Source organism: Leiobunum rupestre, chromosome 10 (assembly GCF_980474605.1).
Source record: "Leiobunum rupestre chromosome 10, qqLeiRupe1.1.hap1, whole genome shotgun sequence".
Classification (NCBI taxonomy): Eukaryota; Metazoa; Arthropoda; class Arachnida; order Opiliones; family Sclerosomatidae; genus Leiobunum; species Leiobunum rupestre.
Window position 1 is genome coordinate 29,657,983 of NC_143393.1, and position 27,747 is coordinate 29,685,729.

General features: G+C 34.6%; 1 protein-coding gene across 2 annotated transcripts; it reads left to right on the forward strand.

Moving 5' to 3' along the window:
• Positions 1-4,735: 4,735 nt before the first annotated feature.
• LOC149925344 (cytochrome P450 3A24-like) lies at positions 4,736-22,929 on the forward strand. 2 transcript variants are annotated; one of them, XM_090161109.1, is made up of 14 exons: positions 4,736-4,886; positions 5,658-5,757; positions 5,824-5,876; positions 5,939-6,035; positions 6,549-6,668; positions 7,755-7,843; positions 8,629-8,774; positions 8,843-8,964; positions 9,401-9,542; positions 10,780-10,940; positions 16,933-17,021; positions 17,796-17,939; positions 18,217-18,379; positions 22,749-22,929. In XM_090161109.1, the coding sequence occupies exons 1-14, from the start codon at positions 4,801-4,803 to the stop codon at positions 22,827-22,829; spliced, it is 1,593 nt and encodes a 530-aa protein (XP_090017235.1). In that variant the 5' UTR covers positions 4,736-4,800; the 3' UTR covers positions 22,830-22,929. The 2 variants fall into 2 exon arrangements, with proteins under 2 accessions (XP_090017235.1, XP_090017234.1); XM_090161108.1 differs by lacking the exon at positions 22,749-22,929 and adding an exon at positions 19,631-20,316.
• The last annotated feature ends 4,818 nt before the right edge of the window (positions 22,930-27,747 follow it).

The following is a 27,747-nucleotide window of genomic DNA, read 5'->3' on the forward strand; positions in this document are numbered from 1 at the left end:
TAGGAGTAATAGACTCACACTCAAAACGTTCGGCAGAAAATGTATATCATTAATTTTTAAGTATAAGTTCTATAAATTAATAATAAAATTTAAATCGTTCGTAGGATTTTCAAAAAAATCTAAAATTTATCGTACATTATCGTAAGTTGAGGCAGAATTATCGTAATAATGGTACAATATCGTACGCCATGAACATTATAGTACGCCCTAAAAATGTTGATGAAATTATCGCACTGTGTAATAATTATCGTACGTCAACGTGCTTCCGACTCCAGTATTCCTAGAATTAAAAATGTATTTAAATGTTAACAACTGTATTTGATGGTGAATTTTAAATGGACGTACAAAATGATATACAAGTAGACCTTCCAGCAGATAGTGTTTGAGCAGCCTCTTTAACTCTCATTTTTTTTTCCTTCAACTTCCATCAGGTAGGTTTTGAACTTGTTTCTGAGGCTTTTCAGCAGATGAGGTGGATAAAATATTTCAGACGTTTTTTGATAGTTGAACATAAAAAAGGGATTATCATTCGTAATTTCCTGGCCGTTGAAAAAAGCACCTATTAGTCGGACCATGATCTGTAATAATTGCTCGTACACTTACTTTACACCAATGGCTTGCAGCCTCGCGAAACATTATCTAAGGATTTTTTCAATTTTTCCAGAATTTTTGGTTTCTCGGGTGAATGAGAAGCTTAGTACTTGTTTCTAAGGCTGAAAAACTTCATGTAGCATAGCCACAAAGTCTTCATTTGTAAAAACCTTTTCTCTATCGCCATTCCCATTATCCCAAAAGCCCTCGACTCGATCTTTAAATGGGGCATATGTAACATGACCACACGTCCCGTTCTCAACGAGACTGTCCTTTTTTTCGGTACTTCGTCCCGGTGTCCCCGGGGAAAGCTTCAGGACGCGTTTAAGTGAAGTAATCCGTGGCCCTTGCTTGACGCAGCGCGCGGGTGACTGGGCGGGCAAAGTATCCTCGCCCACCAACCGCGGATCCCGTCAGCGTCTACTTCACTGTCGCTTCACCCCAGTTTGTATTAATTTACGGTACGGGGGTATATACATTACTAGTCCTTGGCGCTTTACTCGCACCGTCTAACGTGATTTGCGATTCGTTTTGATTAGTGTTTTAACAATGTCGTTTTGAGTGAAAATGGTCACGTTAGTCTTATGAGATTTTGGCCCTTAAAGCTAATTCCTCGAGAAGTAAAACACAGGTCCTGTTCCTAGGTGTCATTCTTTTCAGCTTCTTTGCCTAATGCTTCATAGATTTTTTTCATTAAATCCCGGGTCTTTGACTACGTCTTCCAGTCATTTTCTTAAGTTCTTGGATTGGGAAGAGCAAAATGTTTTACTAACAGACGATATGTCTTTGGACTTTGATAGAATACTAACAGAGCAATCTGATTGTTGCTCTCCGACTGTTATTTAATATTTGAGATACGATAAACTGTTCTTGATCTTGTGTTAGAAATTCTTTAGCTATTGAAATAATATTCAAAACTTTTTGGACTTTAGTTTTTGGAGTTTTGGTTTTTAAATCGACTATCCGCTTTCTGGTTTGGCTGAGAAGAATAGATTTTACTTTGAGACTTTGAGTTTCTTTTCAGTTTCATTTTTCTAGGAGTGTCAAATGGTATTTTCGCAGACCTCCTAGTACTGTAAGATAAATTTTACCTAAAATTATAAAATATTTAAGTAAATTATCTTTAAAAAATTTAGTATATTTAGAATTCCCCCCATCACAAACAGCAATTACATTTAGTAAAATACTATATTTATTAATATTCAATTCATCTAAAATACAATAAATATCCAACTTATTTAATTATCCACTACCATACGTATTCGAGCGGTAACATACCAGTAACGTTAATAGAATGGGTTAAGGGTGTTGAAGTCACTATCGTTTATCTAATGAAAGTTTCAAATGTATTATCTAAATCATTTTCAGGTTGAAAGTATATTTACGTTGGTCTTCGTACTTAACCAGTTTAAAAAGAATCTTCTTAAATGGTTGTTGGATGAAGACATATCTTCCTAATGCACTTTATGATTTGCCTGGTTTGCAGTTTTTGTAACTACTAGTACCTCTAATAACTCGCCAACATTGAATGTGAGAATTGCATTCCAAACTAGTTTCTGTTTGGTTTTTTTCATGAAGCACCATGCTTCAAAATGCTTCGCACAAACAGTGTACGAATTATACAAGGTGTTATAATTTAATCTCCCCAGACATTTTGCTCAAAAACTATATTACCTAGAAGTGTGAAATTTTCAGGATGTACACTATGGGGGGAGGTCGTTGTTATCTGTAAATTGTAGCAAAATCGTGATTTTTTTCACGGTTTTGGAATTTTTATTTTTTTTAACGATAAGTTTTAGACGTTAATTTTATTTCGTAAAAACCTTCATTGAGCTATGTCAAAGTTAGATCCGAAGTTAGGTCGAAATCGGGGAAGTATTGAAGTTGTCCAAAAAGAACAAAAAACAAACAAATGTTAAAGCAATTTCAGTGTTGAGCGTGAAATCTGAAGTTTTGCGACAACTGTCGACTAATGAATATTTCAATTTCTCACCATTCCCAGTCAACGTATTGGCCGAAATATGCACCATTATGTACACATAGTGAGTACTGGACGTCTAAATAGCACAGATACTCATTTTAGAATATATACTTGTGGGCCCGCTGACCAGGTTCCTCACACTTAATTAAAGAAGATCAAAACCACTTTAATGGGAAAATATGTTGCTATGACCATGTTTGTGCATTTATGACTGTCTATAAGGCATTGGGATAGTGACGAGAAGTGAAGTCACATTGGCTAGTTGGCTGATTTTGCCGTCACCCCTCTCTTTACTGGCTTTTTAAAGGGAAACTATCCCTTTTTCATCCCCTTTAGAAACATCAGGACTCGATGCAGTCACTTCCTCATCACATACAAAACACTTGCTGCTCATTTTGACGACACAACACTCACGACATCGTTAAATGTGACACCAAAACATCCCACTGAAACAAACAAAACAAACTATGACAAAAATAAACAAATGAGTGCCCAATTAGGTTATAACTAGCAGTAAAGCACAAAAACAATTTATTTTTTGTGGAAAAATAACCGAACCATGTTACAAAATGCTAGCCTAAACGCTCCTTGTCTAATAAAGGGCAACGCAAGCTCTGTGGCAAAAAAAAAAGAAAAAGCAACGTGCTTTTTAACCCCCTACACCCCCACTCGGTACTGGCGAAACCACGCAGAGTGTACCGTAAATTTCGCACTTTGCATAGATATTCGCACAAATGCCAGCTCACTTGCGATCGCCGTCTACTTTTTATGTTAGATACAATAAATCTTCAGTAAAACAGCTAAAAATAACTTAAATTAATAAAAAATTAGATTATTTACCTTGCAATGATGTATTATTTTCTTATTTACAAGCTTTAATACCCGGCCTCGCCCAGGGTCTTAGTTTTAGATTAATAACCATGTCAGGTATTTGAAATTAGGCGCGTTTAGTTGGAAATCAGGCCATTCTCGAGTTTTTAGGAACATGACTTACAAATTTATATAAATAAAATCTGATGTTTGTATATATATATATATATATAAATATATATATATATATATATATATATATATATATATATATATATATATATCTGTGTCACGCAGGCACCTTTGCCCGGGCCGTATTCATTCCACGCATACCCATAGTACCAACCGATATGCCATTTGATTTTAAACGCCTACAATTTCCAATCAATCTTAGCTTCACAATTACAATTAATAAAGCTCAAGGTGCGGGAATTAATTTAGAAAACCCATGCTTTTCCCATGGTCAGCTTTATGTGGCGTGCTCAAGAGTTAGAGCTGAAAATAACCTGTACATACTTACTCCGTACGGAGAAACTACAAATATTGTGAACAAAAACGCTTTATCATAATTACATCTTATACAAATCAAAGAAAACAAATATATGTGATATTACAAGATATGATATTTTGCACTATTAAACGTTTGCAATTTAAAAAATTACTATTTACTATTTAAAAAGAATTTAATTTGCATATTTAAAGTAAAGTGCATGTTGTTTCCGTTTTCTAAACCCCAATTTACTGAACTAGGGGAAAGCCCGGCCGGAGGCGGGCTTCTCAGCTAGTAAATAACTAAATAAATAAAAGGACGAACTTTAAGACTTATATTTATAGATTATATGGCGTCGAAACATAAAAAAGATGGTTATTTTCCAGTCCTACTAACATTTTTGGGCGCTAACGATTTGAAAACGGGATGTCTAACAAAAATGCTAAGGAAAATAGATAAAATAGTAAAATAATATATATTATTGAAGTTAATTTACAAGTTATACACACACATTTCATGTAAATATCTTCTGTTAAACTAAAGTAACTATCACAGGATTATTCTGTGTAAGTGATATACAGCCGGTTCATGTAAAATTATCCTGTTAAAACTAGGGTTTTTTCTCTCAGTGTATATTTATTATAAATAGTAATCTTATGAACACGCGACTTATTTCATTTTAGAGAAATATCGCGAGAGATAACGGTGACAATTGTGTACCTGATTATAACGATAATAATTGTTAATTCCTCAGTACTCGTGTTCTGGAAATGGCCTTATCAGAAGCACATGATAGAAAAGCAAAATAAAATATCCTCGTTTATCGAAGTACCGTTATCTCTTTCCTTTATTTATAAGTTTACAGTCGTTGTTCTCGGTGACTCCCTTTCGTAGAAATTTAGTGAGGCACCAAATACACCCAAGAGCCATGTCGCTTATAAATGGATTATTAGAAACCTTGCAAATTATTGGAATTCTACTTGTATTAATAACTGCCGCCTTAGCGTCATTATGGTAATGTATTGTACTTCTAATTTTTCAGTCCAAATTCGCCCTAAAATCTGTAGTATGGAAAGTTTAAATTATTTTAATTGCTTTATAAACATAAATTTATTTAATTAAATAAACATTTACAGTTAAGCGAGCTCTACTGTTAGACTCAAAATCCTTATTACATTTTAATAATTTCAATTTCCCCTGAAAATCTTAATCGTGGTTTTCGGTGTTATTTCAAATTGATATTTTTGAAATAAAAAGATTTTACGGAACCGCTTTCCCAGCATTATCTGTTAAGCTTAAATATTTCTGAAGTTTAATTCAGGAACGAGATGAATTTTTAAAACGTCTTAGAAAAATCTTCGACAACTTATATTGGGATCTAGTTTGAGCATCACTAAACTATATCGAAACGGAATCAGGTGTTTGGTAATTAAAATCTTATTTAGAACAGTGGTAGTCAAGAAATAGGCTTACCTTGAAATTTTAAAGGGGCCCTAAATCCTAGGAAAGGTGCCCAACCAATTAAAAATCAGTGAACATGTTTTTTCGGATAACTTTTAAATACCATAAGTTACTACTGAACCTTATTACATGGAGAATAGAAATTGAAATTTTGATGATGAAACAAGATAATTTATTGCTTTAGAAAATGGAAAAAATGATCTAAAATATTTCTAAGGGCCCCAAAAAAACAAACAAAATTGTACAAGTACACTACTGATTGTGAAATTTATTTTTGGTCACCCTCGTCCGACATAACTAAATTCTGGTTCAACTGTTTCGTAGGGTTTACGTCAATAAAAGCCACTATTGGGTTGGTAAATCTATACCATCAAATTCTCCACTGTCTATTTTAAATAGTTTTGGCAGGATAATAACTGGGAAGGTCAGTATGGTGGAAAATAATTGTATTTGTAGTAATGTTTACAATACTGACTCATCTTTCTTGAAGCATATGCATGAAGTCGAAAAAGAACTTTACAAAAAACACGGGAAGGTATTTGGGTACGTATCACTATTTTCAAATTATCTCACAAAATATTGTAATCATTTCATTGATTTTATAGCACATACATGGGGAAGACGCCCGTGCTTTACGTAGCAGATACAGAACTGATTAAGCAAATTTTAATTAAGGACTTTCCCAGCTTTTCGAACAGACGGGTTAGTTGCTTTTGTCTATTCACCTAACTATAAGTAACACAATAGTATAAGTATGGCACATTATGTTCGCCCAACACTAATTTCTTAATACGTCTGTTTCGACAATGACAACATAAACCAAACACTTGGCTAAAGATTGACAACTATCCACCAGTTGTTTGGAACAGGCAGCTAATGATGAACGATAAATATCAGCTTTTTGTAAGAGCAATCAAAATCTATTGAAAATTGAAACGCTTTAAACAGTAAAAATAACACTTAAATTGGAAAGGTAATGATAAATGATATAGAAAGATGGCAATTATAAACTTCATTTCTTTACAAAAGATAAATTTCAGCAAAATTGCGTTTTGGATAATATTTATTATAATATTAATCTTTTATTAAACTAACTTGGGAATGATTGTTCCAACAAAGAAAGCAGAAAGTGGTGATATCCCTGTTTTCTTTAGTGTCATGCTTATGATATATAAGTTATACATGGGCTAAAGCTAAATGAATAGTTTTCCGTAGGTTTTTACAACTGGAAAACCATTGGTTGACGCCATGATTACAAACATAAAAGGAAATGAGCAATGGAGAAACCTGCGTCACACCATGACACCCGCCTTCTCGTCGGGCAAGCTGAAAAAGGTTACTTTTTGGTGATAAGATAGACTTATGGTTTTATTTAGGAAAGCTTAGTTTTTCTACAAATGGTCTAATACCACTTTAATTGCTTTTAAATAAGGACCGAAAACCTCATGTTATTATTTATTTATATTATAAACGAAGTTACATTTTACCCCCTTCACCGAGGGTGGGGAGGTAGGATCAGACCCTAATTACAAGCTACAAACGATATAAGAGCTTTTGGATGCCGAAATGTTATCGTGCGGAAATCCTTTTATCGTGCCCAATTTATGAGCTCTCTGCTCAAATTGGCTCTTTGAACTGCTGGAAAGGTCAAATGTGGGGCTGCGGAGTGGTTAGCACTTTCGCCTCGCAGCAAAAGGAGCCGGGTTCGATCTCAAATTGTGGCACTGGGTGAAAACTCGGAACAACTCCTTCTGCGTTGAGTTTGCAATTTCTCTCCCCACTGGTTTGAGGGTTTTCCCCCGAGCTCTTCGGTTTCCCCTTCCATAAAAATTTGTTGAGGTTAACGGTAATAGTGGGTGCAGGGAGCTGTTGGCTCGCGTGGCATGAAGGGCTGGCCACCACCCTCCTACGCATTTTAACCCGGCCACCTGTATTTATGGCTTTAAAAGTAGCGGGATGACTTAGGCCTAAGGTGGTGCCTTGGGTATTAGCCTAGCTGATGATTGATGTTACATGCATTTAAAATGAAAAAAATTCATGTAATTCAATAAGTTATTTAATATTTACGTTCTGCAGATTGCCAATCATTGGTAATTGGGCAATCCTGTAACCAAGAATGTCTTGAGGTGAACAGGGAATATGTAGTCTTAATTACAGTATCTGTTTTCACGATTCCTGGAAGGTATCGTCCAAGCATAGACAGTATGTATCCCTACACATTACACTAGAAAAGGCAGGGGCATGGTTTTTCTTCCGGGAATTAGGAGATGAACCTGAATACTTTCTTGTGGTAACGTATAGCCCGGACTTCTACAACCGTAATTAATTGTCTAGCTGCTACATAAATAATCTCAAATACCTTGTATCTCCTCCGAAACATTTTAACAGCAAAACATTAATATATTAACGATACAATTTCAGATGCTTCCAATTATAAGTGAATGTGCAAAAATTACAGTGGATAATTTCGATAAATACTCCAGAAATGACACTCCAGTGGATTGCAAACGGTATAAAAGTCGCATCTCTTTCAAATATCGGTGATAGAGTTAAGTTTCGTGCGGAAGTATGATTTCGTTTGAACGATGTCACTTTACTATTAGGGTTGATTAACTCCCTTAGTATCGGTCAGAATTCTTCCACATTTTCAACATTTTAATTTTCTACTTAGAAAGTGTAACTAATACCTTTCGACTAATCTGGAATTTTGGGTTATAGTAGTTAGTGTAGCCATTTCACGTTATATTTCTCCAATTCCGCGAATAGTTCGGGCTGGTGTATCGCAACAAAACTTAAAATATATTAAGTTGGTTTTTCTTCGGTTATGGTGCTCAAAGTGTACCCTAAAATAAACTATTTGCCCTCTATGCCAATAGAGCAGCTCTATTTCTAAACAGACGATGAAATCTGATTATCCTCTTTCGAGAAGAAAGTGAAGCCAATAGACTTTGCTTCGCGTCAAAAACATGGGTGCTGCCATTGTTCTTCACCATCTCCACCATTCTCGCTCACCTTGCTGTGATTGTATATGGTGATTTTGAGGATAAAGTGTACCCAAAACACTTTGTTTCACACCGAAACATGGGCGCTGCCATTATATATCATCTAGAATTGATTGCCGGTGGTGATTTATTTTTCCATTGATAAGTTTCCTATATTCTGAAAAATATTAACTTCTTAGTCGCATTTTGGTGCGAAACAAAAACAATGTTTGATATTATTTTAGGTACAGAGCCAAACGATTTTCTTCTCGGAGTTCGATGATTGTAATTATTTTTATTTTTCCATTCAATAGGCTTTACGGAAGCTATTCGTTAGATGTGATTGCGAACGTCGCGTTTGGGACCAAACTAGATTCTCACAATGATCCGGACAACATTTTCGTCCACCATGCCAAAAATGTGTTTAATATAGAATTTAACTGGAAGACGCTTTTCAGAGGCAATAATTTTCCGTTCATAAACGTGAACAGAAATTACGGTTGTTAATATATGTATTTTATTGTTTAGTTATTTTCCCAAAGATCGCCGGATTTCTGGGCGTGGGATCTACTTTCTTCCCCCAAGAAACCCTCGACTTTTTCAAAGAAATCGTTCTGACAATTATCGACAGAAGAGAGAAAACGAATGAAGTAATTTTTTAAAGTTTCCAAAACAAATCTCAATTCATAGCTTGTAGATATGTATATAACCGAGAACGTTTTTATACTTATTTAAAATGATCACGTTGAGGCGATCAGCGGGTACAATCACGACTCACGAGAGGGAGGAAGTAAAAAACGTCACCGGCGTGCGCTTCAATCGCGTCGGAAGACGTAAGATTAAGAGAACCAATGATATACCGGGTTTTTTTTATTTGTTTTGGGGGGAAAGAGTTTTATCTTTGAGCATAGCGGCGATTAGGAACAACGCTAAAAATCGTCTCTAACATAGTCAATTAGTCATTCTCCCGAAGACTAAATAAATACATTTTTGCCTTAACTATAAATGCATTCTTGGTAAATCTTGGGCATATGTTTGAAGGGGAAGATCTAAACTAATAGCTTATTTGTGTGTCCTTGATGATAGGAACGTCATGATTTCTTGCAACTGTTGATAGAAAGCATGAAAGAGGAAGAAGTTGATCGGAATGGAACCGCCAACAACGAACTGAAAAATGAATCTGAACATAAAAACCCGGTTGCGCCATCAGAAAGTTTTAAAAGAAAACGTAAGATATATACATAGAAATATATATTCCAAATTCATCTACCTATACAGGGTGTTACATATAAGTATGTCAAAAATTTAAGGGTGAGTTCTAATGAATATGGGTCATAAAATGCTTCGTTTCAGAGATATGGGCTACCCTTAAATCCAGTACACAGCCTTAAAACTGACGACCGATATTCTTCCCTGAATAAAATTATTTTTAAATTGAACAGTTGTGTTAATCAGTGAAGCTATAAAATTTATAACAATTGTCAAAAGTTCATTGGAGTACTTTTAGATGTAAGATGAGTCTGACAAGGGATACTAGCTATTTGATATTGTACCCGTCTTTGAGAAAACATTTCCTGGTACAGTCGGAGGGGCTTGTCACTCCGCGTAATCGGTGTACAAGCCCGTACCTTTGATTGTACTTATGAGATTACGAGTAATTATGTACCTTTATCAATGTTGAGTACGCGTCATCGGTGTACAGGCCATCTGACAGTGGTAAGCCCCTCGGTACCGTCTTTGACCATTTCCTTGAGACGGTCCGTACAATAAACGCACATACGCGTAATTGTTATTAGAAAAATTTGCCATATAAGCTAAAGACCAGATTATAAAATTTTAAATAACTTCGTTTAAGAAATTGATATCATTATTTTTTATAATTAAAAGCATTCTTGACGACCAAAGTTTATTTTAAAGTTTTTTTGTAACAGTATCAATACTTTAAATAGCTTGTATCCGTTGTCAGACTTATCCTTCTTCTAAAAGCACAATAATGCACTTTTGACACGTGTTATAAATTTAATTGCTTCACTGATTAAACAACCAACGATCAATTTAAAAAAATGATTCAGGGAAGAATATCGGTCGTCAGTTTTAAGGCAGTGTGCGGGGTTTTGGGGTAGATTTTCGCAGCCCATATCTGAAACAAAGCACTTTATAACCCAAGTTCTTTAGATTTGTTTTACTCATTTCGACCCATAGAACATACTTATCCGTAACATCATGTATGTTATGTGTATGCTTTATATATGCATCCCAATTCAGAGCGAACTTATTAAAATTAAATTTTTACTTAAATAAATATCTCTACGGTTCAATTAACAGAAATTATACCAATATTTACATAATTTAATATCATCAGTCAATTTAATTACCTGTTAATACTAGCCACATGTAGACAATAAATAGATGAATGAATAGCTTTTAATTAGATGGGTCTGAAGTATTTTCCATTCGTATTGCAGCCTTAACGAAGGATGAGCTTTTGGCTCAGACAATAATATTCTTCGTGGCCGGTTACGATACGACTTCTATCGCTCTCACTGCTACCACTTACTATCTGGCTCTTAACCCTGAGTGTCAGAAAAAGGCCATACAAGAAGTAGACTCCATTTGGAATAACAGGGTAAGTACAGAGTGATTAGGTTTCCGTTATTATTTATAAAATTACAATTTGAACAAGGTTATTCGACTAGAGAAGGTTGGATTACGCACGTAAGTCTGACTTCCTTTCCCCCAAATTCCCCTTCTTTTATTGAAACGAAGCACCGTCTCTCTTTTTTTACATTGAGTTAAGGTTGCCTTAATTGTAAATATTTATGATGAAGTTAAGTGTTATCAGTTATAACACTAAATATATTTTAGGAAATTATTTTCATACTTAATCGACTGCACCATTCGTGGTTACGAGCTTCTATTTATCTGCCATAGAGGGAATTATTAGCAAAGCAACATTAAAGTTGGACTTAACGTGGGACATGGGTTTCTATTACTAGTGTAGCTTACCAATCCAACCTTCAAAAGTTTAATCACCTAAAGGGTCATTCATGACTAAACGCGTGCCGCAGAACACCCGACCTTGGCCCAAAATTTGCACATATGGTTTTGGGGCCTAGGAAAACGATTTTGAATTTTTCATAACGATTGATGAAGCCGTTTACGAGATACCCTTTTTTTCAAAAGTACACCTTGACCCTCTAAATGTTTTCTCCGATATCTTATGAAGTAATTATAGCAAAATCACATGTAATATATAATTTTAAGGAAAATTAGCATCTTATTATTAATATTTAATCAGAGTTGTTTTGTGCCTATGTGCCGTAAATTTCATTAAAATCTGGGCCTTTAAATAATTTGACCTTAGACCTCGACCAGACACCTCAATCGTAGATCAACGATTTTAGCATTTTTGAAATCCTCGCTATCGAATACAAAATAATCACTCAAAATCACAAAGTAAAAGTTGTAGTTCTTGAGATACTAATTTTTGAAATATACCCCACCAATTAATTAAAATGCTATTTTATACTTGAAAATAGTTGACCTAATACTAAATAAATTAATATTATTTTAGTACTTTAGAGTTTGGAATATCAAAACCTGTAATTCTTATATTACGTTTAGTTATTTATATTTTTATTTTGGATTTTCATGTTATCTGTAGACAGAAGATGTCACTAAATTGCTTGTCCATAGTATAGTCTGGGCGTTCAATATTAGTTTAGCGTATCTTACTGCACTTTAAAAGTTGCAAAGAATTGAAGTTATCGCTGGAAATAAGTTGTGAATCCAGTGTTCTTCTGAAAAAAAAGGAAAGGATGATCGCCACATACCGCTCGACGTTCCAGAAGTTCACACTGCACAAAAATCACAAAAAAGCGATTCTTTTTCATTTAGTCAACCTTGTTCATTGGGAGATGCGACTCAAGACGATAAAGATATAGCTTTAGTGGCAGTTAACGAAACTCTAATAACTCCAAGACATCACAAGGTTCCTATAAGTACAAACGCACAAAGACATCATACGGCGAAAAGGGCTAGATTCTGACCTTGTCACCTTTCGGGTTACTACGCACAATAGCGGAATTTGGAACACCAGAATACATGGTCAAACAAAACAGGAATCTTAAATCTAGCCAGGGAATTATTTCGCTACCAGAGAAACAATCGAAGGGATTAGTTTTGACCGAAGACATTAAATGAAAGGTCATTGAATTTTACGAAAATGACGATAGCAGTGGTATGACACCTGGACAAATGGAGTTTGTGTCAGTTAGAAACAACGAGAAGAGCATGAATTGTCGTTAGGGTTTACGTCATTTTGTTATCGACGACCACCTTGGTGTGAATTTGTAGGTCAGTGTGTGTATGCACCTATCACCAAAATGTCAAGCTAATAATATCAGCTCCTACGTCTTCTTGTCATCTAAAATGTGAAATCGATTTCATGGCGCTCCCTGTGTGTGACACTCAAAATAGGAATTGTATAATGAGGGTATGATAGAATCAGTCTTCAGCGACTAGTGACTGGACCGATTTCGATTCCAACAGACATGTTTAATTTCTGCCTATCAGCCTTTGAAAATATTAAGCTCATCTATGTTAACAACGAAGAAATTCAACGACCAAAGGAACTTCTAAAAGAAAGGTTTTCTAAAGCCATAACAGTAACGATTTCATAAATTCGTTTCGAAATCGTTAAATGAAATCATGGTTTCTCCGTTATTTAATGACAATTCGCTAACCACAGTCAATGTTTCAACTTTAGAAATCAAGAGACTGAAAACATTAAAGTGGGAAATTTGGTAGCCAGCGTCTACAAAGGCCAACTGTACGTTGGATTAATTGAGGAACTATCAGAAGAGTTTGGACACGAATACACAGGGTACAGAAGGATCGATAGCTGTTGGGTATCAACTGAAAATGTTGTTTGTACAATTGCAATTTTTGTAGGTTTTCGAAATTCGAAAGGTTATCAAATCAAAGAAGACGATAAATATAAAATTACCAAAGCCTTTTCAAAGTATAAAGAAATTTAAGCTGTTTTGTGTAACCTAAAGATTGATTCGTGTGTAACCTATAAGTATATGTAACATAATTACTCATAAGTATGCCACTAGCTCTATTTCTTCACTAACGGTTTGTTTCACAGATATTGCGTCATCCGTATCCTACGTAATATTTGACGTCATATTTCACGTCATGGAATCTCAAATGCCGACTATGCCATCGCACAATTAGCTCTACGTCTGATAAACCGACGGCCATTATTTTAGTAAACTAAACAAACCTATTTGAACAACCAAGGCTTAGGAGCTAAAATGAACTATAATATAGTGTCAAGTGCTATTAATGCAATTAATATGAATATTAATGAACTCTTAAGAGACTCAGATTCTAAAATAAATTTGCATTGTCAAATAAAAGAAGCAGGTTTATTGGAAAAAATAGTTGAAATTCAGGTTGAGGTTTTCTGGGGCATCTACAAGATTCTTTTGAGACTAAGCCTAACTCTTCCAGGCTTAGTATTGGTTTTAATAACGCTGGTGGAATATCCCACTTCGACGGCTTGTTCCATTTTCGGAAAGCGATCACTGAACCGAACCGTATTGGTCATTTTCCCTACATGTAACCTTTTCTTTTTCTAAACTACTCATTATTTAACTTCCCTTACCAAAATTATGTTTAGAAAATAAAACCTTAAAAAAGACTTATTCAAAGCCCATAATAAATCATGAATAAGTCTCCCACAGTCCAAAACTCAGACTAAAAATATACTTAAATCTAGATACAATCAAGTTTTATTTACGTTTCTTTAAGCTAGCCTTAAAGAAGACTCGTTTTTAGCTCTATTTAAGATCTTGCTATGAGACCTAATTTTGATTTGTTTTTTGCGATTTGTTTGAGACTTGATTTTAACCCCTTTTTCCGTGATTTCTGGGAGATTTGATTTAAACCCAGATTTTTTATTTGTAGGGACCCAATTTAGTCCCGCGTTTTACTATTTGTGGGAGACTTAATTTAAACTTGTTTTTTGCAATTTGTTTGAGACTTGATTTAAACACTATTTCCGTGATTTCTAGGAGATTCGGTTTAAACCCATATTTTTTAATTTTTTGGAAACTCAATTTAGACATGACTTTTGCGATTTGAAAGACACTGCATTAAAATTCGCTTTCTGTAGGAGCCTCAATTAAGACCTGTATTTTACTATTTGTAGGAGACTCTATTTATACCTGCGTTTTGCTATTTGTAGGAGACTCTATTTATACCTGCGTTTTACTATTTGTAGGAGACTCTATTTATACCTGCGTTTTTCTATTTGTAGGAGACTCTATTTATACCTGCGTTTTACTATTTGTAGGAGACTCTACTAAGACTTTTTTAATGCGATTTTTAGGAGACTCGATCTAAACTCTGGATATACTGGTAAATCTGCCGATATGAGTACAACCAGGGTGCCCTATATGTGAGCAGTCCACTGTGATTTATAGTTAAAATCTTCACCAGTTATTGCATGGCGGTCGCTATACAGTAGACCACTTTCACGGTCGGGCGTCCGTTCAAATCCAACGTTAAAATAATTATTAAACAAAAATGACTACTATGTTCAGCTGCCATGCTGGATTGCAAGTTCTAAAATCTCCAGACTTCATGGCTGGCTCTAGATGCTAGGCTACTTTTAACTCAGCTCAGTTTATTTACACACTCATACGGAATAAATTTTACTTGAAAGGAAATATCCTAGTTTAAAAATTTATATATATTTATATTATTTAGTATACTTAAAAATTTTAAACGGTTATTTTATTACAAAAATTTTAGGGTTTCAAGTGAGTTGAGCTTAACCAAAATTAGCCAGCCCATCCCTTATGACCATTTTGTAACCAAGATTCAAGTTGCAATCCATCATGGCAGTTGAACAATAAGCTTTTAATAACCTGTTTAATATCAAACTTAAGTGGCCATAATATTTACGATTACTTTTATTTTAACTTCAAATTGTAACCTCTAAGCAACTTTCAAGTCCCCAGAAATGAATCTCCCCATATGAGACTAAAGTGAAGTCTTAAATGACTCTTATTTTAATCTAAAATTGTAACCCATAATCAACTCTCATTTAAGCCTTTTTCAAGTCCTCAAAATTGAGTATCCCAATATGAGACTAAAGTGAAGTTTAAATAACCCTTATTCTAATCAAATATTGTAACCCATAATCAATTCTCATTTAAGCCTTTTTCAAGTCCCCAAAATTGAGTCTCCCAATATGAGACTAAAGTGAAGTCTTAAATAACCCTTATTCTAATCTAATATTGTAACCCTTAATCAACTCTCATTTAAGCAATTTTCAAGTACCCAAAATTGAGTCTCCCAATATGAGACTAAAGTGAAGTCTTAAATAACCCTTATTCTAATCTAATATTGTAACCTCTAAGGCCTAAGCAACTCTCAATTAAGTCTCTTTCAAGTCCCCAGAAATTAATATCCCCATATGAGACTAAAGTGTAATCTTAAATAACCCTTATTCTAATCTAATATTGTAACCCATTATCTACTCTCATTTAAGCCTTTTTCAAGTCCCCAAAATTTAGTCTCCCAATATGAGACTAAACGAAGTCTTAAATAACCTTTATTCTAATCTAATATTGTAACCTCTAAGCAACTCTCAATTAAGTCTCTTTCAAGTCCTTAAAAATGGGTCTCCCCATATGAGACTAAAGTGAAGTCTTAAATAACTCTTATTATTCTAATATTGTAACCCACAATCAACTCTCAATTAAGCTTCTCTCAAGTCTCCAGAATTGGGTCTTCCAATATGAGACTATAATGAGTTTCATTTAAATATATATTAATAAAACTCTTTTAGTGAGACTAAAATAGATTTTATTTAGGACCCAAAATTCGGGTCTCAGTTTTTTATGCTTACATAATACTTAAAAATCCTTGATCCTTCATTGAGACTAATTAGCGACTAAAGTAAGACTCACATTTTGTTAAGGGTTCATCCACACAAACCGAGCTATTTTATAAATTTCAATAAAGTTACATTGGGCTGACTAAAATTAGGACACAAAAATTCCTTTTCAATTTAGAGGTTTTCCATTGGCTTAAATAAATATGTTAGTAGCCAATATTGTGACTCGCAATATTACTAGGATGAATAAAAAGGTTCAAATCTAACGTAGTCCACCTTTTTACTAGTTCGTGGTGAAACAAACCGTTAGTGAAGATTTTTGAATGAAATAAAAGTACAGTGGCATACTTATGAGTAATTAAGCTAAAATAATAAATTATTTTGAAACTTTCAAAATTATTTTCCTAGGCCCAAAAAACCTTATGTGCAAATTTTGGGCAAAATCGAAAAGGGTAGGTGTTAAAATTTAAAAAAAAAGCATTTTGTCATGGATTGACCCTAAAGCGAGAGAATGAAACTGTAAATCTTAATCAGGAGGCAAAGCAATATTAATTCTAGGTGGAGCATATTAGTGTGGTCTTCTACTATCCTAGTGTCATAATGTATTAATTACTAGAAGCGTCATTTGTTGGCTTTCTAACTTATTTTAAACATAAACAACGTTGTTTTACATTTTGTTTCAATGGAATTGATTCGATTTTAGAATACCATTGACGCCGAATGTCTAAATGAAGCCAAATACTTGGGTGCTTGTGTCGATGAGGCATTGAGAATCTCACCTCCCATAGTGAGGTAAATCAGTTTAAGGATTTTCCCTTGTATTCATTACTAAATGCCATCTATCCTTAAGACCGCTTATGGTTGTTAACCTCTGTAATTTTTTGTAAAAATGGGAGAGAACATGCAACCAGAAAGAGTGATTGATTACCCAATACCAAACGGGTGCCCAAATTTCCAATTTAAAGATCACCTCTTTCAAGGTTGAGATCACCATTTTCAAGGTCAGAAGTTATGTTTTATGATTTTGGAATATTTTCGAGGTAAGCATTTTGAAGGTCAAGATTGCTATTTACTAATAGCAGCGCGGTCTTTTCTTTCTGCTAACTACTACGGTTCCAAGATTAAAATTTTTAAACCCGCCCAAAGCAATTCCAAAATTGCCCAATGGTAAAATTGACAAAAAAAAATCCGTCTGAAAAAGCGCAGTATCTGTCTAAAAAAACCTATTTTAGTATTTTGATCCACTTGCCCATGGTTTTGATAGACCTAAAAACTGTGTCACAAAGAGAAAGAGTCTCCCTTAATGCAGAATGTCATTTAAAAATCAGTTATTGGAAGTACCAGACCTTTTCACGGTTTAAAACGTTTAAATTTTTATGTTTTTATGAAGTTGGTGAGTGTGTTAATCTGCAATTCGTAAATCTACCAAAAACCCGCTTTCCATCCAACTGTGTTTCCCGCTAAAACGACTAACTGAGACCACCCGAATTGGCCTGAAACCTTTTAATTGGCAACCCTTCTAACCACCCTGTTAATCTATCTATAATAATGTACGTTCCATTGCAGAGTCGATAGAACATGCGTTAAAGATTACAAACTAGGAGAAACTGGTGTAACTGTACCCGCTGGAATGGTGATTCAAATCCCGACATTCTCTATGCACCACGACCCACAATACTTTGAGGAACCCGAAGAATTTAGACCAGAAAGGTAACATCTAAATTTCTTGACGGTTTATAACTTTTCACGTTGTATCGGTATTGAAAGAATTCTTATCTCTAGTACGTTTATCATTTAGTCTGTATAAAAGACAAAATGGTTATTATAGTTGGACCTTTAGAGGCCCAAAGCACTAGGATATATCTCATTTAAATTTCAAAATATAAACCCTTCCCTTGATGCCCTAAGCACATGCTTATTTTTTCTGAATTTAAACGAGTTTAAATGATTTATCCATCATTGACCAAGTTAAAACGTCTTATTTCAGATTTTTAAATGAAAACAAAAAGAAAGTAAACCAGTACGCGTACATGCCGTTTGGATCTGGACCTCGAAGCTGCATCGCCATGCGACTGGCGCTATTGGAAGTTAAATTATGCTTGGTCTACCTTCTCAGACAGTACAGTTTCTCAGCATCAAACAAGACTAAAGTATGAAACATTTAAAGCTCTTTCTGTATGTAACATAATCTTTCATAAGTATGCCGTTCAGTAAATTGCATCACTTACATCACGTGATTACGAAGTACGTGTAATCAACATTAAAGGGGATATAGCCGTTTGTCGCCTCGAAATGATTCCAATAACAGCTGCTCCCTCTTACGGCGTTTGTAATTTTCGGTGCTGCTTAGTGGTTCGTAGCGCGCGTAACCATGAAATTGCTGTTCTCTTCCTCCAACAAGCGTTGGGAATCGGTATACCGTGAGAAAGGTACCCAAAATCGCAAATTCGATTATCAAATTAGGGATCAAACGGCAATGCAATTTTCGGATTGAAGGGTGATGGCACTTTCTAGCGCCCAGCTATTCAAGAAGGCGGTTAGTGCTCATTTTCAATCGCGGGTCACTCTACCGCCATTTGCGTTAGCAACACGTGTAATTTATCTATATAAGAGATGCTAGGATTTTGCTTTGAAAGGTGAAAATGGGTTTTTTCAAATCGTACATTTTGCTTCTGTAACGCAAAAATGTACATTTATTATTTTAGATTACTACACCTACATATGTACTTTAATTTCTTGGTTTTAAGGTATTTGGCACCTACCTAGCATAGTTACACTAGGAGTTACGGAAAATGGAATTTTGGGGTACCAATCATTTCATTTAAATTAGTTTTCCTTTTGGTACAATAAGTGACTATGAACCAGTTATATATTCGAGTACAACTCTAGGGACCAAATATAATTTCCATTTTCGGGTGGTTTCAATGTAGTAGTCCGTGTGAGCACACATTCTATCGCTCAACTGAACATTAATTATAGAACAGGTAAGTACCTTTCATTTGAGATATAACGTATTTTGTATAGCTGGGTTATACAAAAAGCCATCATACGGATTCGTACATCGTAACGAACACTCTAAAAAAGGTTGGATCAAATTTGACCCAAGTTAAGTAAAATTTCACCCAGAAACTGGATCCGTATGGCTCCAGTCCAAATATTTGGGTAAAAGTCAAAATAACCCAATTTGGGACCCATAATAACCCGTCCTTGGGTCAAACAGAAATTACCCAAGAATTGGTTACTAAAAAATAACGCAAAAAAAGTCATACAATAAAATGACTCAAAAAAAGTGTTGAAATTTTTAACTCAGATAATTGGGTTATTGTTTTTGCCCAATTTTAAAGTTGAAATGTACATAAACTAACCCAAAAGTTATTTATTTTTGTAAATGGAATGAATAGACCCATGAAGAAAGTTGGGATCACAAATCAGCATATTTAGCTGGCATCTCTGCACTTGGACGGAACATCCGTTTCGTACCTTCTACCTGTACATTTCCTCATCTTCTTGTCACTGATCTCAGCCTCACTTTATCATCTGTGAGCATCTTCTGACTATTATGTTGGCTGAAAAAATATTACTTGACCCAACATAGTAAAAATACGTTGAAATTTTAAGTATTTTTAATAAAAAATTTCACATTCGGGAACCAGTCGTAGCGAAGATGGGTAATTCTGACCTACCGTGAAAGCTCAAAGTAAGGGTAACTTACGAATGCAGCCAAGATATTTTTGATGGTTGTAGACATTGATATTTCTCGAAATTTCCTAAAATATCTCGGTCGTATCTCCGTTACTTTCGGTCAAAACGAAAATTTTCATTTTGAACGAAGTTAATTTAAAAGAAACCCGGCTGTAGAATGTCCGGGTTAGCGGGGAGAGCTTTCGGCCTCGAAAGGTCTTTGTCAATCTAAAGTAAAATCTAAATTATATTAGTAAACATTGTAAAAGATAAAAAAAAATTAAAAAGGAAAACATCAAAAATTACTCCTCTGTTAAACGAATTTTTAAAAAACAAGCTTTTGAAGACTTTTTCAAATAATGTTAAATCTCAAACGATAATTTGTGTAATTAGCTCAAATCTAAAAATAATGCTTACTTCTTAATGTTGTTCCGTTATGTAACTACATTCTTTTTTTTTTACTTTACATTTAACTGTTAATTTTACGAGGTTTTTTTCCTCATTTGATAGTTATTTATTATATTTACTCAAAAAAGCTAGGGCTATAAGTCACATGCTGACTTGGCCCTCTTACTACAAAAATATGTAACCAATTTAAAATAAAATGATTTGATTTGAAATTTTTTTGTAAAAATTGTCGCGACTGATTTATAAAATATCCCCCCATAATTTGGCCTCTAAACGGCCTTCGTCCAAGTTCATATTATCTTAATGTTTTTTAATAAATAAACCCTTGATAAATTTCCTTTTAAACCAATTTTTTCCAGGTAAGTAATTTCCACCCCTTTAAAATCTATCTCATGATTATCTCCCGTTGAGTTCCAAATATTATGGGCTAATGCATACTCCATGTCACCCCTAGCCACACAATTTTTTACTTTTCGTTTAGTTTATCCAAAATATTTTTTAGCGCAACTACATTCTAATTTATAAACAACGCCACTGCGTTGTTCCACCGGTACTTTATTATCAGATTTATTTTTGTTATTAAGAATGTTTTTTAAGGTATGAGTGCTGCTACTGACCAATTTAACGTTGTATTTTGGTTTTAGAATTCGAGCTGCCTTTTCTGTTTTTTCTTTTACAAATGGTAAAACTAACGGTCCATCTTTTGGTGGTTTCTGACTACTGTAGTTACGAACATGGTTATAATTAAATATATTATCAATATATTTTTCCGGGTAATTAAAGTTTAATAATTGTAGTTTAAATTTAGCCTTGTCAGCACGGGGATTATCGGAAAACGATTCCACTCGAGCCTTTAAACCTTTTACTAAGCCTAATTTAACATGACGCGGATGGTTAGATAAATAATTTAAAAATGCGTGACTATGGGTGGGTTCTTGGTAGAGTGAGCAATTGAGGGTTTCAGTATCACTGACTCTCTCTACCATTATATCAAGAAAGGGCAGCCTTCTATCAACTTCTATTTCTAATGTAAATTTAATAAATGGGTCAATGTCGTTAAAAATTGGTTGTAAATCTTCAAAGGAATTTCTCGTTTTAGTCCAAATTATAAAAATATCATAATAATGCAACCATGTTTTTATGTTGCGAACTAAGCGCAGTTGTTTAATAATTATCTCCTCAATATAGTCCATATATAAATTAGCTAAAATGGGCGACAGTGGATTGCCTATATTTAGTCTGACTATAAAAGTCGCCGTTAAATTCAAAGTAGGTAGTAGAGTTTTATCAGAAAGCAATATCTCTCGAAGAACATTCAAAACACCGTCAATAAGGATATTAGTAAAAAGACTAACCACATCTAAGCTAAGTAATTGGTCTTTGGGGGATAATTTCAAGTTTTTAATTTTTGACACAAAATCAGTTGAATTATTTAAATTTCTTCCGTTTCCTACTAAGGGGGCGATTATTTTAACTAAATATTTGGCCAAACGGTATGTAGGGCTGAACTTGGAATTCACTATAGGGCGCATCGGCTAAGTTTCCTTGTGGATTTTTGGGAGACCGTATATAGAAGGGGTTTTTGCACAATCCGATATTAAACGGAAATATAATTTTTTGGGTATTTCATTGTTTTTAATACACTTATTTACACATGATCTAACTAAAGAGTCAACTGCGCTGGTTCTATCCCCCCTAAAGGCTAAATTAAAACTACAATTATTAAACTCTAATTACCCGGAAATATTTATTGATAATATATTTAATTATAACCATGTTCGTAACTACAGTAGTCAGAAACCACCAATTCGAAAAAAAAATTAAACTCGCGCCTTGCGATGAAGATATTAGCTTCCTAGTTAACCTTTTTAATGAGCTTCGTAATTACCCGGTAATACGTTTGCTAAACATAAGGATTATAAGCTTTACCTTTGCAATCCACTTGTTTTATGTTCGGTGTGAAAAAATATCAAGCGAAAAATATCTCATTTAATTTGTGTCTATGAATAATTCAAAATGTTTTACAAGAGCAATACTTATGAGCGGCGATTATGTAACATATGGTTATTTACTTAATACACTAGGCAACATTTCGTAAAAACTTTGTTGGTCAACAATGTTGGCACAATTAAACTTTTTCTGTTGTACTCACAAACGCTTTAGTTGGGCAACTTGGATGAAACGATCGCTTTTAAGACCAATCTTCGCTACTATATTTTCCATATCAATACGCTGAATTGAGCAAAAAATATAATAATATTATACATTTTACATCAATGTAAATAGGCATTTGATATGTAAAGAATCGTAAAACACGCGAAGATCTATAATGAAAACGGGGTGGCCAACAAAGATGGACAAAATTGTTGCATTTAAATAAGCCAATAAAAAACTTTATCTGATCAATGTAATTTTCTCTTTCGGTTTTAGGTTCCAATAGAGTATTATAAGAGTGTTCTTCTGCAACCGAAAGACGTTATTCTGAATGTAACCAGAAGAACTAATTATTAGTTTATATATTAATTTAAGCACCAAAAATGTTTAATGATGTTGAAAATTTGAATCAAGTACGTTGGTGAAGTGTATACCCTTCTACTTACCGAATATTGAAAATATAACATGTTTATTAAAACTTAAAAAAATTTATAGAACTTTTCTTTCTTTTCATTTATTTGTGAGTGAATTAACAGCAGAATTTTTAATTTCTTCTAATTATTCGTTTTTTTATAGAATGATATATTTGGAACATTATTTCAGAAGAAAATTCAATGAAATGTAAAATTATGCCGAAATTAACCGTATAGTACAGTTATTTTAGACTATAATTTTCGTCTTTGGTTTCACATTGAGAAGCGTCCCCACCTCTCCCCCTTGTGTTTTCGCCGCCATTTTCCAAAATGGTGTTCAAAATCTATACCAATCCCTATACCTTTTTTATTGGTCCTAGATCTATGGGAGTGGTCTCAAACGATTAACCAGTCATTTACATTTGTAAAACACTTATTCCAAAATAAAAATTTAGCACCAGGCATATATCCTGAACTAAATCGCCGAAATCACTGCGAAAAATATTAAATTATCGGATATGTAACTCGAGACATCATTAAAATATATTACTTTGTTCCAAAACCTTTTAAAGACGAAATCTTAGTTTCAAACACTTTGTCGTTAACGACCTTTGACTGTCCGGATAAAGTCAATAAATAACGCGTGGTCTACTTTCGCTCTGAAAATTATAGCGAATCATTCCACTCTATAATATTTGAAATTGAATCTCCTAGTCAAAAAAACCACCACTTATACCCTATTCAGACGAGGCTAATAAAACTGGGTTCAGTAAACCAAAGTTAAATTTTTATAGCACATTTCAGTATAGCTAAATAAGCTCTGGTTTCAAAAACGGGATCTAAACCCGGGTTTATAAGCCTCGTCTGTAAAGAGTATAAGGGTAAATAGTTTCGTATGTTAAAAATCGGGAGTTGATCCCGAAAACAGTTCCATATATAGTTATAGTGTCTCGGAAAATGCGTGATTTCTGACGAAGATTTCGGTGATAGACCCACAGTACGGGTGGAGGTGGAGAAAGGACTGAATACTCTAATAAATGGTAGTAAAGGAAGAGGCGACGGCTTCCGCGATAATTTTGAAGCTTAATCTCCGTTCGAGTGCGTAAAAACTGTCGTCGAGACTATTCAAGAGAGATAAATCTTACGTGAGCAATTGGCACTCAAGCAACGACTTCCAACCAGGGCGAAGAAGAAACGGTTCTTCGAAAAGCATTGCATACTCCGCCGCCAAGTGTTCAACAGAGCGGAAAGGCAGGGCGACTGCGAACTTCACATTGAATTTGTAAATAAAATTCTTTGATACATTGGCATACGCGAAGTCGGTTCACATTTATGAGCAACAAATGGAAGATCTTGGTTCCAAAATGTCCGTCGCAGGATACGAAAGGTTTGCTGCTAATGGTTTTTTTACGATTCAGCGAACAGACTATAGAAATGTAGGCATTGCTTTGGTCTGATATGACCATAGAACAGTGCTTACACGAACTATGAAAGCTGCAGGTGGTCTCACTTGACGTGGATGACCAGATAGCACCTTAGCTAACCCGGCCACCTGAATTAAAGGCAATAAAATTCGCTAGAATGCTTGCCTAGGGTATTAGCCTCTAGCTGATTATTTATTAGCATGATGGACTTTGACGTGACCAATATGATCCTTAATAAACGGCTCGTTAGAGGAATATGGCCGCGTTTGGGCCAAGTCATCGGTACAACACATTGAATTTAGTGAATTACGTCAAGCTCGTAATTTTAAAAATCTGTTTATTACGCTGCGTAATTTACCGTTATACGTATAAGAATCTTCAAGGTTTCTTATTTATTTTTATATAGAGCCTTATAATCAACTGGTGTAGCCATTTAAGTTTTCTAAGACCATGGAGCTTGAAAGCTGAAATTGTCCGGTTTTATATCCATAGTCTTATTTAATCAACTTCATTATTGAATCCCACAATTTTTAAATTTTTCAATATGACCTGACATTCTAGTATTATTTTTGGCTTATGTTTGTCCGTACAATTGGCAAGCAAACAGATCCCATTTACCTGGCTTTAACGATTGTTGTTAAAAAAATTATACCCATGTTTAGTAATTAAAACTCAAATTAACAGTAAAACTAAAAAATATATATAATACTTCGCCAGTTTGCTTCGTAATCACAAAAACAGTAAACTAAAGCAGAAGCTCTGAGTTCTCACCGAACGTGACTCCGACAGTGACCCGACCACGGCCCAAAGTCCATCCGTCGCAAGTTTTTTCCAACCTTTTCGACGTATTTAGGCACATTTTCGCACGATAAAGTAAAGAAGATTGAGAAACAGTGAAACACGAATATGACGGTAAATTACCACAGAAAATTACCGTGGCTATAACCAGGGTATTAACCATTTTCGTATTTTATCAAATAAAATTGTAAATTAAAATTAACCTGGTAATTTAATTACGCTGTAAATTACCGATTAAGAATTCTACTAGTGATAGCACTGAAGTTTTAGATGTCGTTGACAGATCATTCTTCATTTCAAAGCCACAATTGAAACCTAATTTCTTTGGCGGCTGAGGCTGTAGTGGATAACACAATCAACTGTGAAAGCACACTCGAAATTGGTATTTTTTCCGATTTGTAGTGACTACAGCGCTTTCCTAAACAGCATTTGTTTAATCAGCATTTTCCAAAACAGCGTTTTTTAAATCAGCGTTTTGTCAAAATAGCGCTTCGTCATAACAGCGTTTCCCAAAACAACAAATTGTTCAAACGGCGCTTTGTCATAGCGGCGGTTCTCAAAACCGTATTTTGTCGAAACAGCGTTTCCCAATACGGCGCTGCTTTCTATAGCACTAATAATATAGGCCTATTGTAATACATATTTTTCTGGAATTTCGGCAAATTTCATTACCTAATGGTTTCTGTCGATAGTTAGTATTGCAAACTTACCTAACCTAACCTAACTTAACCTAACCTAATCCCTGACGTTCATATGTATTTTATACATTTTCCATCGTCAATTCATATAAATTTTAAGAAACCGCTGTCTTGACCAAAACCGCGGTTTCAAAATCGCTAATTTGAGAAACGCTATATTCAGAAACGCTGTTTATGGAAAAAGCTGTTTTGGCAAACCGCTCTACTGAGAAACGCTTAACCAAAAAACGCTGACTAAACAAAATGACCTTTCGACAAACCGCGGTATTGAGAAACGCTATTTCAACAACCGCTGTTTTAACAAAGCTCCGTTGCAACAAAATGCTGTTTTGAAAAACGCGCTTTTGAAAAAGCTATTTTAACAAATGCTATTTTAGTCAAGCGCTCTATTCCCTACATACCATTTTTTTCATTAAAAAATTAACGATAAGAACTTCCATGAAGTAAAACTGAAACGGAATCACTTAGTTAAGTTCCTCGCCTTAATGAAAAGCGTGATCTCGATACGAAACGAAGAAGTTCCAGTTAATCATCAGCAATTGCTCAATAGAATCGCTTGCACGTTGCAAAGAGGTGCTAACTCGAAAAGGTATTTCGAGTATGAACTTTCTACAATGGTTCCGTTGTTCGATGAGATATCGTTTACAAAAATCAACAAAGCCGTTTAAGCTCAGAAGTTGTGGTTGACGGATGGTTTTTTTTCCACCAAGTAGAACGAAATCTTCAACGAAATATTTCAACTCTTCGTTGTTTACGATACGGGTGGTGCGAACGGTGCGACCGCACCGGGCGCCATTATAGGTGGGGGCGCCGAAACGGGGATCGCGACGGGACCAATAACTTTTGCCCGCAAGACCGAAACGCCTGACCTCGCAATGAGATCTCGCACCACCTGAAAAACTTGCTGGGGCCGCTACTAATAACCACCGAGGATAATCCTTTAGATCCTGATAGTCAAGCAAGTTTCCTTTGAAATTCAATGAATAATGAGTCTATTATAACTAAACTAACTCAAAACTAAACTAACTCAAATAAGTGGATGGCGATGCGGACATACTGATTGTAAAAACGGCCATTGAGATAACGAAGTGCTCTACCAACGGAAACATTGGTATTCTAGAAAAGGATACTTAAACTTTGAAATTACTATTATCCCTGTGGAATCCTGCCTTCAACAACATCTTACTTCCACCGCCCCCCCCCCCCCAAACCTGACCACGTTAACGCTGACAGTATTCGGTAAGCTCAAAGATATGACAGTGAAAAATAAAGTTTTAGTTTTAAATACGCAAATTTGACGAGGATTTAAATTGAACAAGATGTCACGGACATTAAAGTACACACAACCCCCTCCTACGTATTAGATATATTTTGAATATTAAATTTAAAATTTAAAAAATTCAATCATTTTGTACATTAACTTAATGAAAGTTCTATAATAACCCAAGAGGAATTATTAAAAAATTAGCATTTTCTCAACCACAATGTAGATTAAAAACATTATCTCAATCACCCGGTCGTTTAACATAACTAACCCACTAAGCAGTAACAACCAAAGAGTAATTTTAACTCAAAGACCCATTACCACGCCATATTAATCATCCTGTCCATAAACTAACAACAATATTTCAACTACCCTGTACATTAAATTAATAAGTGCACTATTAGAATCTAAGTGTAAATTTCACCAAAACATGAACCACCCTGTACAATAACTCAATCGCCCGGCCCTTTATCAGAATCAGGCACTAATTCTTAAAAACCGAAACCTAACCACAAAAAATTCATAACAACGTTATATCAATCACCCTGTTCATTAGGAACGATATTTCCTTCACCCTGTACATTAACTGGATAAGCACACTATAACAGCCTAAAGGAATTTTTATCAGAAGCAGCATTAACTCAACAAACTAGAGCTTTAAAAACGATCCTAATCAGG